At 32.3% G+C, this 16,515-nt stretch overlaps 2 protein-coding genes across 3 annotated transcripts; one reads left to right on the top strand and one right to left on the bottom strand.

The window, feature by feature from the left end:
- Positions 1-2,040: 2,040 nt before the first annotated feature.
- Positions 2,041-10,439, top strand: LOC129895712 (protein DELETION OF SUV3 SUPPRESSOR 1(I)-like). 2 transcript variants are annotated; one of them, XM_055971466.1, is made up of 3 exons: positions 2,041-2,239; positions 2,382-2,484; positions 10,121-10,439. In XM_055971466.1, exons 2-3 carry the CDS (start codon positions 2,391-2,393, stop codon positions 10,249-10,251), a joined length of 225 nt encoding a protein of 74 aa, XP_055827441.1. In that variant the 5' UTR covers positions 2,041-2,239; positions 2,382-2,390; the 3' UTR covers positions 10,252-10,439. The 2 variants fall into 2 exon arrangements, with proteins under 2 accessions (XP_055827441.1, XP_055827440.1); XM_055971465.1 differs by having other exon boundaries at positions 2,042-2,198.
- A 748-nt stretch (positions 10,440-11,187) lies between these two features.
- Positions 11,188-13,429, bottom strand: LOC129895231 (UDP-glycosyltransferase 90A1-like). The gene is made up of 2 exons (XM_055970913.1): positions 12,789-13,429; positions 11,188-12,200 (listed from the first exon to the last, which is right to left on the bottom strand). The coding sequence occupies exons 1-2, from the start codon at positions 13,393-13,395 to the stop codon at positions 11,419-11,421; spliced, it is 1,389 nt and encodes a 462-aa protein (XP_055826888.1). The 5' UTR covers positions 13,396-13,429; the 3' UTR covers positions 11,188-11,418.
- Between the last annotated feature and the right edge of the window lie 3,086 nt (positions 13,430-16,515).

Genomic DNA, 16,515 nt, shown 5'->3' with positions numbered 1-16,515 from the left:
AATTACCTTTTTATAATAGTCATTCTCAAATATTGTGTAATAATATTTTTATAAAAAATATATTATGTATAAAATAAAAATAAAAATATTTATAATAGTTATTATTACTTTCTTGCACATAATAAATATTAAATACAAATATTGATCTAAAAAAGATTGTATTTAAATAATGTTCATCAATTATGGTCATAAGTCATAACTTCAAAAGGAGAGACTATTGATGTTAGTCTTTCTTATATTCATATAATTTCTAATTTTATGTATTTTTATTTATAATAGCTAAATGAGAATTAAAAGACAAATGTTAGGATATATATTTAACAATACCTCTTTATAACAACCATGAAACTTTTAAACAAATATAAAATTCACTGAATTTATATAATTATTTTAGAAAGTCACACAACTTTATATTAATATGTCCTTATTCAATTATTTTTCAATTTTAACATCTTCAATCTATGACATGAATGTACATGTGTTGATGTGATCTAATCATGGTAGGCGATATTCATTTTTGAACTTGTCTCAAAAAGTCAGTTACACGCTTTAACTATCATGACAATCTATTACACACTGTTAGTATTCAAAAGTGATTTTATTTATTCCCTGAGACATATAACACCACTCTCACAATGACAGGTATATTACACTCGTGCCACATCAATGTCATCTCACTGCAACATCAAATGTCATATCAAATTTCGAAAATCAATTCTCTCATTCAATTGCTACTTCTTCAATGAACACCACCATGGAACCACTACCATTGATACCATATAAGTACCAAATTTATATATTTCACCATCAAAATATAAACGCCTCAAATTTGATTTATTTTTTGTATTTGATTTTTTTCCAAACGCGCTTTTTAAATATATTTTTAATTTTTTTGCCACGTCAGATTTAGAGATAAATAAATTCACTTTTGAATAATAAATGTGTGTGACAAATATTTATGATAATTTTAAAGTGTAATTAATTTTTCGGAATAAATAAAAGGAGAAAAGGTTCAAAAATGCCCTTAACAATTTAACATAATAGAAATGGTTCAGAAATGTCCCCTTCCACCTATTTGATCAAATTTGCCATTCTTTCCATCTGTTGGGTAAAAAATGCACTTAACGTATTAGAAATGATTCAAAAATGTCCTTCTTCCACCTATTGGATCAAAAATGTCTTTAACCTATTAGAAATAGTTCAAATTTGCCCTTCTCTACTTATCAGATAAAAAAATTCCTTAACATATTAGAAATGACTCAAAAATCAACTAATTCTAATTATATATGTCAATAATTTTTTTAACAATACTTTGACAATTTAGTTTTTTTATTTGTCTGTTTTTTTTGAAAAATTCTTGCTTGTTTATCTTACCTAATAGAAGTATTTGCTTTAAACAAAATATAAGAACTAACGTGTGAATTAACCCGAATGTATGTTGTATAAAAATATCATCTTAGTCACAGAGAAGAGAAATTTCATCATGTATGCCCATAAAAAGATAATTTTTGTTGAAATTTTTTCTGAGTGTAAATAAAGTTCCAGTTAACATAATTTATACAAAAATTTCAGTAGTTTAAAAATACTAAAATTGTTAGACAATGAAAAAACATATATAACTAAGATGCTAATAGAAAAATGAATTAAAAAGTTGAGTTTTAATTTATTCAAATTTGAAGGCTAAAAAGAATTTTAAAAAATATTTTGATCTTATAAAACTATTATATTTATTGATAAAATATATTAAGATCGCATGAAATACGGACATATTAAATAGTATTTAATAGTTGATAAACATACTTTTAGGTAGAAAGAGGACAAATTTGAATCATTTATAATAGATTAAGAGCATTTTTGATTCAATAAATAAAATGAATATATTTTTAAACCATTTTTAATACGTTAAGAATATTTTTGAATTTTCCCCGCAAGTAAAAAGATGAATTTATACCTTTCCCTTTACTCACGTAAGAAAACAAAATCAAAACAAAAGTTTGGTGCGGGGAGGGGGCAAAATGCATATAAACAAACAATAGGGGGAATAAAGTGAAAAGAAGGCAGGAGCTTTTCAGAAGCATCACACATGATTAACGACGCCGTTTAGTAGTTGCCTCCAGTCCCAAGAGAAACCTCGCAGTTGCTTCTATAAAGTTTCACTACAAAAAATCCAGATTCCAATCAAATTTCTCCATATCTCTGCAAGTTTGATCTTCTTTGTCCGTAACTTTTCAATTTCCAGGTAGAATTTGTGTATGCACTTCTGTTCTTCATCGAACGAAGCTAGGGTTTTACCATTCTTATTTTCGTCTTTTATAGTCACAATTATGCTTTTTCCAAGTTATTTGTTTGTTTATAGTTTATTGTCTTTCTTCTTTTTGTAGGAATTGACAATGGCGACTGAACAACCAAAGCCAGCGGCTGAAGACGTGAAGATGGATCTATTCGAAGACGATGACGAATTTGAGGAGTTTGCAATTGATCAAGGTGAGTAAGCATGGTTCTTCTTTCTTGCTAAGAGTGAAAAATAGAAGAAAATTAAATGAAGTACCACTTCTAATGTTTACATTCTAGAGAGGCATCAGTTGTATTATATAAGCTAGAATTTCTGCAAATACAAGGTAATATTTGAGAGTCTCCAATATGTGGTGTCACCTGCACTTTGAATCCCGAAAGAGTTTAATTGTAGATAAGGTAGAACATCCCTTGCTATCTGCTTCCAAGGCTGTATTATTGCTGTTGCTTTTGAGCTCCATGTGATTTATTTTCAATTGTGGTATCTCAAAATGTCTAGTGTAACTTTTGTTGATAAGAGGTTATATTTAATGTTTAAAGTTTAAACCATCTCATACCATCTCCAGTCAAACCAAATTTATTAGAACTTTGTTATTTTGTGCAGTTTTTCCCTTCTAGAAATATGAATAAGATGTGCAAGTCAAATGAAATCCCAATGTCTCCAGCCCTAGTGATTTCGTTCACCCATACCCAGTGTAATCCCACAAGTGGGCTTTGCTGGTCTAGGGTAGGATGTACGCAGAACTTACCCTACTTTTGTGGGATAGAGATTACTGATAGATCCTTAGTTCAAAAAAAATTATTTTTAAAGCAAGAATAATATGACAACAAAATAACAAGATACAAAGCAAATGAGGCAACACGTAGTAATACACACTGAAGAATAAGAGATTGCACGACTACTAAAGGAGTAAATGACCCCTACCTCTCGCACATAGAGTGTGACAACACTTGGCTACTTACTAGTCTTTTACCCTAAATCTTGACTTACAAACCTTCCTAGTGAATTAGGTCATGTTTATTGGGAATTGAACATTTACATTCTTCTTTTGAATAGGAAGGAGTGAGGAGAGGAGTGCAAGTATTTTCTTAGGTTGGTATTGTTGATTTTACAAAGTTGATGAATAGCACATTGATCAAGGCGGCCTGTTCTTAGATTAGCTGTCATATAAACTTTACTACTACAACAACAAAAACTATGCCTCAGTCCCAAACAAGTGTCGTACTAATTTTGATCTTGTGGTACATTTAGCGATGTAGACACAAGACATAATTCTCAAAGAATGATACTTTACTCAATTTTTGTTTATTGTATCTATGTTCAAGCCTCCACTACTTGTTTATTCATCCAACTAGAAAGTGAGAAGGCACATGATATTCATTTATTGCCAATAGCTAACTTTTATTGCCCTCCATATTTATATATTGATGACCGAGTGATTCCATCTGGAGCCAACCTATTGGACCAACTGCAGCCTACGGAGCTTGGGGATAATGAGTCTGCTCCTATACCCTTCTTCACTTAAGTACCAGATTTGTCTTCTTGAGGAATAACTGCAAATCTTATATAATATGGTGACCCACCATATTCTATACAAACATAAATATTCCCCAAGAAAACAATTCTCTCCATTCTTTTCCCAGCCTCCGTTACATGGAGTCATGGACATTGGTGTAGGGAGATGCGTCTAAAAGTTGGATTCTTTTTACCTAATATTAGGATACGGGACTATGGATCGATGTTGGAGTGCAGGTGCTGAGTTATGACTAATAAATGTATAGTATAATAGACATATACATTGCAGTATTAAAATTGAGATGAATTTGAACTATACAAGTATAAATAAGTTCTTTTAAGTACTAAGTTTTTGTTTCATATGCTAAGTTGCGCGGATTCTTCATTTTTGCTGCCGCACTCATGTTGACACGAGACGGTGTGGGTGCGGGATACGTGTGGAATTCGGTCAATCCACATCAGATACTTTGACCAAGAGTCCATGGACAACCCACATCAAATACATCAGACGGGTGCGGGTGCGGGATACGTGTGGGGTTTGGTCAACCCACATTAGATACTTTGACCAAGATACTTTTCCTCTTGGTCAATATTCGTTGCTTCATGTTTCTAGCCAAACAAAGAGATACTAAATATTCAAGCAGTTGTGTTCCGACTTATGGTAGACAGTAGTAATGATCTGTAAGGAGAGTTGGTGGAAGGTCTTGAATGACTTTCTTTTTCTTTTCTAAGGGAAACTTAGTTCATATGTATATCTCATACAATGTTAAAGTTTTTCAGATGTACATATATGTGTGTGTTCATATATAGCAAGTAAAAATATGTAATTATTTATAAATCCAAAAATCCAGCCACCAGTGCGTCTCCGCGATAGATGTAGTCACCACACACTAGGTGAGTTGACAAATTGTGGTGCTATCCCACACTCAAATCTTGTTGGATTAACACAGATGTTCTGGGAGGGTTCTGAAAAATCAGCATGACATGTTGCTGGCAACTGTTGCACAATAATAAGTGATGCTAGTTTATAAAGTAGTTGCTTGGTTATATTCTCATTGTTGAGATCTTTGCTTAGACCAGAGTAAAATGGAATGATCCCTCATTTCAATAGATTACTGATTATTTCTTGATTTTTTTATAAGGGTCATGTTGACTAATTCTCCATCTCTATTCATTACTCCCTTTTCCCCAATTTATATGATTCACTTTTTTTTAGTCAGTCCGAAAAAGAATGATACATTTTCATATTTAGTAATATTTTAACTTTAAAATGTCTTTTTTACCCTTAATAAAATGATTTATAGCCACACAAATATTTATCACTTAATTTAAACCACAAGTTTCAAAAGTTTTTCTTTCTTTTTTAAACCTCGGGCTAAGTCAAACTAACTCATATAAAATGGAATGGAGGGAGTAACTTATTTTGAAAGATAGGAACCATATATGATATGTCAAAGAGACTTGAGATAAAATCTAAGTTGTTTGGATTCAATTTTGAGTGTCCGATACAGTTGAAGATCTAGAGGTCGGATGCGGTGATTTGGCTTAAAATTGTTAGAAAATTAAAGATAATTATCATAGAAATTAATGCTTTGAGGCGTAAAAGATTATTATCTTTCCAGAGTTATTGCTTGTATATACTTTAGGGATTACAAGCAATTCTCTATCAAGATACAACAAAGCCTGAAATCATATAATGCAAATCGAATACTTTACTTCATAGATGTCTTCGTATTGATAGAATCTGACAAGGAGACTTTTCAGGAAAAGTCGTTCATTTTCTAAACAGACGCAATTGTTCTGTTTGATTATTTCAAGTAAACAAAACAATTCAAAATAAATTACGAAAATGAAATCTTTAATTAAAGACCTAGCCCACGCCCAAGCCCCAAGTCCAAGTTATTTGGATATATATATATATATATATATTACACTTGCTCAATTTATTAGACTTAATGGGCTTGGCCTTATAAGGCCTTAAGGATGGCTACAAGTCACCGATATGGGACTTGTTATATAGCTGTAATATGGAGAAAGTCCCACATCGGTGGCTTCTTGCCGCCGTTAAGGCCTTACAAGGCTTATCTATTTTTAGTCTAATAATTTGAGTAAATGTACATATATATGTATATTTAATTATATATCTAAATGACTTGTACTTGGACTTGGGCACGGGCCGGGTCAGATCTTCAATTCAATAACTTTACTCAATTATGGTTTATCCTATCTACATACAAGCCTCTACTACTTATTTATTCACCCAACTAGCAAGTGAGAAAGCACACAGTCGGTATTCATTTAGACTTACTGAATAGTAAACTTATACCTGCCTTTCTACCCTCTTCCACTTAAATACCAGACTTGTCTTTTGGAGGAATAGCTACATTTCTCATGTAAAATGGTGGGGCTTTTGCCAGCCTATGTTACATGAATGTTGGTCTAGGTATCTATGGGCATGCATCTTACAGTCAGATTCATTTTACCTAATCTTAGGATTTAGAGATGTGGATCGATGTAGGAGCGCAGGCTTACAAGTTTAGAGGTATGACTAATAACTATATAGTATAATACATACACATTTCAGTAATTAAATTGAGGTGAATTTGAATTATAGCAAGTTAAATAAGTTCTTTTTAAGTACTAAAGATTTATTTCACATGTGTCTCCTACAATAGTGAAGTTTTTTAGATGTACATTTATATGTCTATGCGTGTGTGTATGCACATATATGTTAAGTAAAAGTATATAACTTTCTATCAATGCAATAAACCAAAATGTTCAGTCACCAGTGTGTGTCAGCAATAGCTATAGTCAACATACTCTAGGCAGAGGTGGATATAGGATTTTGAATCTCTGGGTGCCATATTATTTTGAACGGTAACCTGTCGCCAAAACTCCAACATAGAGTAAGAAAATACTTAATATTCATTAGCAAATTTGCATGCAGAATTTAGACTTGTTCTGTTCGTTTAGTTACGATTTTACTTACAAAAGGTCTAGGGTTCTAATATACTTATTCACAATTCTTTTTATGATAAATTCGCTAATGATGTCTTGTATGGTAAAAAAAGAAGTTTTAAGAAAATATACACCACATCAAGGCTTGAACTTGCATCCCTACGGTAGTAAACCTGAGCTTTAACCACTGGCACCACAATGCTCATTATTTCTAAGGGTGCTGTCACGAACCAAAATGGATCATGAGTGGCACCCACTCTTAACCTCCTAGGTGGGAGAACCAACGATACAAACTCCAATTTATAAAATATGACAATAACGCGGAAGCTTAATTTATGAGAGTAAGAGACAATAAAACCACTAAAGTCTATTGGATACGCCTTCCCAAAACCTGAAAGTCATCACTTCAAGAACATCTAATTCTAAAATACTATGTCTGAAAATATCAAACACTAGAATAAATAAATAACTTAATGTGTCCGCAAACTAAGGACATCATACCATGCCCGAGAGAATCCAACACGAGCTAGAAGGAATAGCTCACCCTGAAACCTGATGTGCTGGACACTGGCTAGAGCTGAGGTCGAGTCGAAGTCTATAGAACACTCGTTGCTCTCCACAAAATAAAACAAGAAAAATACAAGTAGGGGTCAGTACAAGACAACATGTACTGAGTAGGTATCATCGGACGATTCAAAATAGAAATCAATATGCATAAAGTAATAGCGGAAAATCAACCATAGCACTTAACAAGTGACAACCAACAAGATCAAGATCAAGTTATAACACAATGAACAATTACATAACCAATCAACAATATTAAGATCGCACATAAGGACTCAAGCCTCCACATCACATTCTTTTGGGAAATGAGTTATCGGAGATTGGGTAACATGAAGTCATTTTAATTTGTTTTTCTTTAATATTACAGTGCCGGAACGTGACACCCGATCTAAATATACCTTGCTGGAACGTGACATCCGATCCAAATATACCGTGTCGAAACGTGACACCTGATCCAAACATATCGTGCCGGAACGTGACACCCGATCCAAATATAACGTGTCGGCTCGTGACACCCGATCCAAATATAATTAATTTATCATTCTTTATTATTACATTCCACTTCATTAACAACATTTCATCAAGCCTTCTTTATTTAATGCATTATTTTTGATATGGCAAGTTCAAGATTATGGATTTCACGGCCTTGAAATTTCAGACTAATCACAACAACATACCAACCATCCAAACAACAATAATTAAATGCATAATAAACTTCACACATTACTTAATGACTATCAATCGCTATTAAGAGTCTATCTATGATATAGAATAAACCATAACCTACTTCAATCGGAGAACCGAAGCCAAACAAACTAATTTACCAATGCTTTTCCTTTCTTTTCTACAATTCTTAGGTATTAAAATGACAAACTCCAAATAACCTATTTTAATAAATGGTATAAAGTATAGGGTATTAATTAAATTATAAATTTAGCCCATCAACTAAATTTTATTTAAAGTTAGCCCTCTACTAAACAACTGTTGTTATCGAATAATCTAAATACCTATTAACAATTTATGGTATGAGTCTTTTATGAAATAAAAAACTGTAGTTCTCAAAATGACCTAATGGGTCGTTACAGGTGCCACGTTTAATATTTATACTTTTCTTATAAATATATATACAAATATACATGTATATACATATTTTCAACCGAAACCACAGAGTGGCATGTCACCCCCTCGGATGCACATAGATCCGCCCCCGACTCTAGGTGAGGTGACTAAATTGCGGTACATGTCGCTCACCCAGATTCAAATCTTGGTTGTCAACATGGGTGTTGCTGGAGGCTTTTGAAGGATCATTATGACATAGTTTCCTGCAACTATTGTAGAATAATAAGTAATGCTAGTTTATAATGTAGTTGCTTGTTTATTTTCTCTCTGGTCAAGATATTTGCTCATTTCAGAGTAAAATAGAATGATCCCTCTTTTCCAATAAATTATTTCCTGATTTTCTTTATGAGGATCATGTGTTGACCAAGTCCCTGTCTCTGTTCTCTATTGATTAACTTATTTTGGAAAAGAAGAACCATATGTTATTTCTCCTCTTCTCAAAAAAAAAAAAAAGAAGAACCATATGGTATATGTCAGAGAGAATTGTACCATCAAATATATATCAACTCTATTGATTCTTGAAATTGAAAGTTGCTAAAATAAAACCGAATAGAAGTAATAATATCTTTATTTTTCAAGTAAATTTGAGCAACTTGCACATTTCCTATCAGAGCTCTATCACATGGAGCTCTTATGTAAACCTTTATCATTAATGGGAAAGACATACAGAAAGGATCAGAAATATTATGCCACCACATGAATTAACATGATCTTAGTAGCTTGCCATCTAAGTAATGTTTGGAGGAGCTGACTTTTAAGGTTTAACGTTGAAGGGGGTCCCCAGAGACAGATGGATTTGGGGCCTTCTTGATGATTTGTGAGTTTGATTTCCACCTTTAATGTGCTCATTTTTATTTTGTCCTATTAAAATGCTATGGATGGGTCTCTTCTTTAAGCTATCTGAGGGTCATTGCTTGCAAGTGTTCTTTTCTTAATGAAGTAAAGAATTTTTAGTGCTGTGGTATATTTGCTTGCAAGTGTTTCTAAGATTCCTTTGGCTGAACAATATATTGATAAATGCTTGTGTTTGCTATGAGAAAAAAAACTAGTGAGGTAATGGAGCTGGAAGGGAAAAAATGTTAGTCATTATGGATCAACTAATATTGCTCTGTTTTTGCTGAAAGATTTGCATGAAAACTTTGGTAACATTCTCCTTAACGACCTATCTCTGTGGAAGCTTGACAATTAATACACTTTCTGATCTGGTCCTTTTTCTTTTTCTTTTCTGTCATTAATGTTCCTCACAAACTTCAGCATGCTATATCATATTTTCCACGGATATAATTGAGAGTCAAGTAGCTTATTAAGTTAAAAGAGTCTTTAACCATGTTACCCATATCCTTTATGTTGTGAATAAACAGTTAGATGCCTTGTAAAGTTGACCGTAACATCTTTTAGATATTGGTAGCATTTTTGTGGTCACACTTGAGTCCTGAAAACCTTGGTGTTTAAACTTTTTTATGGGCTTCTCTATTGTGGAATAGAGTTTTATTTTTATTTTTTTAATCCTTTTGTTTCATTTCTTTAAAAGTGTCCTATGTTCTCCTTTTCCCGTTGATGTATTTGTTGGAAAATCTGTTATCCTGATAGGACTCTAGGACAACTTGCTGTTATTTTTCTACTGAATTTTTGTGTAACATCTGGTCATGATTTTCATATAATAAAATTCAGAGTGGGAGGACAAAGAGGAAGGCAAAGAAGTAACCCAACAATGGGAAGATGATTGGGATGATGATGATGTGAACGATGACTTCTCTCTGCAGCTCAGAAAGGAATTGGAAAGCAACACTGAGAAGAAATGAGCTACATTTGCACATGTATTCGGTTTCTTCTCAACATTGGACCGCGTTATTTCCATTCTGGGTTCAGATGTTTCCATATGTTTGTACTCCTTATTTTACTGATAAAACTTAGCTTTCACCCTTTTTGTTGACAGTATGAGACTTGTGGCACACAAACTTAAATCCAATTCCTTGTGTTCTTAGCAAAATGTCATCGTCATGATGTGTTTAAAAGGAGTGGGGTTTGGGAAGCGAGAATATTTTCCTACTGGAAACCAAATAAAGGTTGTGTAAATATTTCCACCTTGCCGTCCCTTAGGTTGCGTTCCGAAATTCTTTGGAATTCTGAGTTATAGCCCAAAAAAAACTAGCATCATGCAGATTCTTTTAAATCCAAATTGCAAATATTCTTTTTAAATTATTTAGCATCATGCGTTGATTAGTTTGTTCTAACGGTTTTCACTAAGCATTAAATGGCTGTTTCTCTAATGTTTGATGAGAATATAAAAAACTAGAAAAAAATAAAGAACTCTAACCAAAAAGAGAAGACGAAAAGAAAATATTTCATATTTTTGAATCTTTGACCAAGTAAATGATAATAAATTAAAAAGTAAATTTAGTAGCTCAAATTGGGAAAAAATCGGCGAGGAGCTAAATCGTTGAAAAGTCTACCTGCAGTTTCCTGATCTGTGTCTATTTTTTTCTGTCTGCTTAGCATTTCTGATTGGTCAAGTGGTATTGTGGCAGTATTCAAGTCTCCCTTGAAATTTTCAAATAAGTGCTCAACTCGACTTAAATGTAGGTGAGTAGGGTAGAACCCTTAAGTTAACAACATAAGATTTTGACCTTCCACTTCGCACCAATCAAGGTGAGAAGGGTAGAATCCCTAAGGGGGAGATTTAATCCCCACCTATCTTGTACAACTGATAAATAATCAACTATACCATACATACAACATTGATAAACTGCAAACTTCTTATTAGATGATCAAATTAAAGCAAACGGCTATTAATTATTAGGCACAAAGGCTTTAAACATCAACAGGGGGAGAACATGAAGCTACAATAATAAGTACGAATTTATAGTCGTATTAGTATTAGAAGATTTATTAAATATATATATTCAATAGCAAATTAATAATCCATAGACTCTAAATTCTAGCTCCGCCCCAGGTAGTAAGTTGGGATTTCAAAGTTTTCCGGCGCAGGCATCATCAATAAGGAGGCCTAATGTGGACCAAGATGATCCACCTTCTTTCATAGCTTCCTCTGCATTTTCTCCCAAATCCTTCACTTTCTTCCTCACCATTTCTCCCTTTTCACCTTCCATTAACTCTCTCACCATTTTCTCAACCTCTACACCTTCCACTAAACCCCTAACTGATCCATTTCTCGGCATAATCCTCAATCCCACCCCAATTTCCTCTGTCACCATTCTTGCATTTAAATGCTGCTCAGCCATAAAGGGTAGTGCCAAAATAGGGACTTTAGCACATATACTTTCCAAAATAGAGTTCCATCCACAATGACTCAAAAACCCTTTGATGCTTTTGTGACTTAACACCTCATTCTGATCTACCCATTCTTTCACTATTAATGCTCTGTTTTTTACCCTGTTTTCAAACCCCTGTAAATGCTCCACCACCTTTTGTCTTGTCACCCATAAGAAACATGTGTTGGATAACTCAAGTCCCTTTGCGATTTCTTGTATTTGCTCGGCGGAAACTTCTGCCTGAGTACCAAATGCTACATACAGAACCGGTTGTTTTTCTGTCAATTTATTATTGAGCCATTGAATCCATGTTTCGTCGGTTTGTGAGAGTGTTGCTGTCATGGGCCGCTTAGCTAGGCAAAGAGGCCCTACACACCATGATTTTGGTCCGAGGTGTTGGTTGAAATAGTCTACAAATCTTGGTTCTACTTCGTAAAAGCTGTTGGTGATCATGCCACGGCTCTTTGTAAAGGAAATAGCTGTTCAACATAAATATCCTCATTCAGTCTCAAACTTCTATTTTTTTTTTAAGTCGGTTTAAAAGAAATGTTACCTTACAATATTTCAATTTAATTTTAAAAATTTTAATTTATGCACAGTGATATAAATTATAGTCACATAAATGTCCACTACCTCATTTGATCAAACTTTTTATATTTACTTATTTTGAAAAATGTTTTTGTGAGAAGTAAGCTCAGTTGTGTTTGGCTAATTCATTTCAAAACGCTCCACATATTGAAACAACAATTTGTGGATGATCAAAATCCCAAATTCCTTGTGAGGAGAAATTATTAATTTTAGCTTCTGAATCTCAAAAATACATATTTTTTTTCCTTCTAAAGTCTTTGGTCAAACATTGAGACTCTATGCCTTGTCAAATAATGACATAAAAATTGGAACATAAGGATCCTTAAGAGTGTATCTCTCTCTAATGCCTTAAATTTTTAAGAGTGGATCACCTAATTTCAACATATATTTGAGGATGTATGAATGTTGGAATACGCAAAACGTATATTAGCACGTAAAATTTTAAAACATCATATACTATGATCAGCAAAAATACGTACCTTGTTCTATCATAAAGTCCACGGCTAGACCTTTTGGCTCAAGGTCTCCAAATGGAGGTTCAAAATCATTTCTTGTGAGCTTCAAGCATGGGAAACTTGAAAACGTAAAATTCTCGTGAAATAGTTCAGCATGAGGACGTTCTATACCAATAAGTTGATACATGGTCGTTGCGAAAACACTCATACCAAAAAAAAAGTACCTTGGGATACCAAATTTTTGGGCCGATTCTTGAGTCCATCCAAGAAACGCATCAGATATAATACACGTAGGCGGATGTTGCAAAGCTGATAGAGCCTGCTCGAAGAGCGGCTGCATCAGCTTTGTAGCTCTAGCGAATGGATAAAAATAGGACATGGAAGGAAGCTTCTCCGTATTTTCGATATTAGGAGGGATGTCATGTACGTTTTTAGGAAAAGGGAGTTCGATAACGGAGATGGATACGTCATGTAGAAAATTGCGGATGGAGGGGGCGTTAACGGGGGTGGTGAAGATGGTGACGGTGATGAAACGGTGGCGTAAAAGGGTGGCGAGGTGAAGGAGTGGGATGGTGTGACCATGAGACATGAAAGGAAATATGACAAAGTGTGGTGATGCTACTGTGCCCATTTTTTTGTTTTGGTTTTTTGAATTTTCACTCTGAATGTGTCTAAGACAGGGGTGATGTTAAATATATACATATAGCAAGCACGTGTTTTGGCCGTCCTCTTCGATATCTAAGCAAGGGGGGTAGTGATGTTAAAAATAATTAATGTTTTAACCTTTGAAATTGGTTTTAAAAGGGGGGTACTTTTTTGTTTGTTTGTGTTGTTTCTCCTTTGTGGATTTTCATAGTTATTGTTATGTTGTCTTTATTGTTTTTTAATATTTTTTGAAAATAACCTCTTTATTTCATATCTCAGATTTCATTTAGTGGAATTTTACTGGATATATTGTTGTTATTGTTATAAAATCAAAATTGTATTTAATTCTTTTTCTAAATTAGCCATTCACACATTATTAATTCAATCTACAAATTAATGATAATTATGTTTATCAAAAAAGGGGGAAAATCATAATTAAAAATATTTTAGTCAAATTCTTCTTTAACTTTTAGTAATAAGTGAATTAATTCATTTGCCCAAACCTAAAACATCATTTGTTTTTTTTAACCGAATGAAGTAAATTAGAGTAATGATTCAAAGTCTCCAAGTTGGGTAAGCAAATAAATGGAGTTCCGGCGAAACAAATTAATATTTGGAATTCTAAATTGTGTGATAATTTAAATCAAAGTACACGAGATTTTAGTTCAATAATTTAAGTCAATACTCTGTGCATGACCCATTCATAGTAGTGGATAGGCGGCTTTGGCATTTAGCACAGCTAACACGGCCATAAAATTGTGAACATGGGACTTGAATATTAATTTTTGGGTTTTAAATACGCTAAATCAATAACAAATTAATAAGATATTTTTTTATCAATTTTTGATTTATCGATTTTTGGTCGTTAACGATTCGATTTTCGATTTACTCAATAAGAAAATGGTCATAAAATAAATATATGAGTTCACACTTCTCTAATAGTTTTTGATAAACCTGTAAATGCTTTGATATATTGAAACAAAAAAGATAATGAGAAATTGCATCAATAAAAGCATATGTAGTACGAAGGCTACAATTACATGGTACAACCAAAACATAATATGGAATTTCTGATGTTAACCAAATTATATACGTTTACGAACTTGTAAAGGCTACAATTACAAAATAAAACTAAAACTAAAACCAAGCAATCAAATAAGACAATCTTGAACAATCTTAGTTCTTTAATCTTTAGGTTTTGTATAAAGACTAAAGCGACCTAGTGTGAAGTAGAAGTACCGTGAAGACTGTAGCATACTATAATGTTAAATTATTACTAATATTTAATAATTATGAAGAATAAAGTAGTACAACACTACTGTCTTAATGAGTTTTCGGTTTACCCAATAATCCAATACTAAAAACCAATAATGAATCGATAACCCGATAATTTTTTTTATAAAATCATTAAGAGCCCAATAACCCAATAGCATTTCTTTTGGTTCGATTTATTGATCGGTTCGATTTTTGCACACCCCTAATTATACTGAATTCAAGTAGAAATAATATAAAAGAAATATAACTGACATTTATTAAAAATAATAACTCCAAAAATTTAAGACTAAATCAAAAACAATATTTTGTGAATGGTAGCAAGATCAAATGATGTATAGTTTATTTGTTGATAGTTTGAAGGATTAAAAGCATGACGACGACGTGAATGGTCGAAAAGCATGACGACTGGTCGAAAATAATTTACTTATAATATTTAAACTATTGCCTGTGGAGGTTGTTAATTTTAAGTACTACTAGTAAAGATGTCCGCACTTTGCGATTATACAAATAAATTAAAAGACGGATAAATAAGTAATTTTATGATTTTATAATTGAAGGTTATATTCACTTTTTAATGATCAAATAAATGATCAAAAAGAGATATCATTTAAAAATTCGATCTCGAAATAGCCCCTACAACCAAAACTCGAGCAATCCTCTCTAAGATTGATTAGAATATAATTCTTTTTGTATTTTGATGTTATAGTATTTCTGTATAATATTTTTTAAAAAAAAAGTACAAAGATTTTGCAGTATTTTACCATTTATTATTTTTTTAAAAGGCAAAATTTCACATCATAACACTATTTTCTCCTAGTTTACATAATTTCACTTTTTACAAATTCATTAACTTGATTTAGAATTTTTGCAATGGTTAGTTTATTTTTATTATCTATATTGTTACAATATATTTATTTTGACAAACATAAGTTGAATAAATGATTTTTCTCTCCTGTATATTTAATAATATATATTTTTTTTGTGTCCTTAATTAGAGAGTCAAATAATGAGTTTCAAATTACCGTCTTCAAAGTTTTTAGTTCTCTTTTCTTTTTTTCTTTTCTTGTTCTCCCCTCCTTCCTGGATTCTTTTTTCCCTTTGTTCCTCTTCCTTCTTTATCGTTTATTCGAGCAAATTTCTTCTGCGATCACTAAATGAATAATTTTATCCTAAAAAGTTATTTAACTTTATTTATAAAATAAAAATTATTAAATCGATGATAATTATCTCAAAAAGTTATTCAACTTTATTTTGTAACAAAAAAGTCAATCAACTAATGAAAATTATTTAAGAAAGCCACTCAACTTTATTTGTTATCAGAAAAATCACTCAAATAATAGTAATCATCTTAAAAAGTCATTGAGTGATTTATAGACGAAATAAAAATAGTTGAGTAACTATTTAAGATAATTATAATTAGTTAAATGACTTTTATGTTAGAAAGTAAAATTAAGTGACCGTATAAGAAATTAACTCTAGTTTATTCCTTTTTACCCCTTTTTTCCTACTTGTTCACCCACTGACCACTAAATAACCAAACCAATTCCTCTTTTTTCCTCATAATTTTCTGCTAATAAATAACAAATTATCTTATTTCTTTGAATAGCTCCTCCTACCATTGCATTAGTCATATCCAACAAAATTATCTGTGGAAGTTTAAATTGCATTCATTATTTCCATTATTATAATTGTTTCACTTTCCTCTTGAAAAGAAGAGGAAATATATTTAATTTAATAGAAATTGAGTGGAAAAAGACCAGAAAATGTAGATTAAGAATATAGTATAAAAGTTCGTATCATCACAAATCTAGGCCAAGATGCCGGATGCAAC

This window comes from Solanum dulcamara, chromosome 7 (assembly GCF_947179165.1).
Source record: "Solanum dulcamara chromosome 7, daSolDulc1.2, whole genome shotgun sequence".
Lineage (NCBI taxonomy): Eukaryota > Viridiplantae > Streptophyta > Magnoliopsida > Solanales > Solanaceae > Solanum > Solanum dulcamara.
This window is presented reverse-complemented; position numbering and strand designations above follow the sequence as displayed.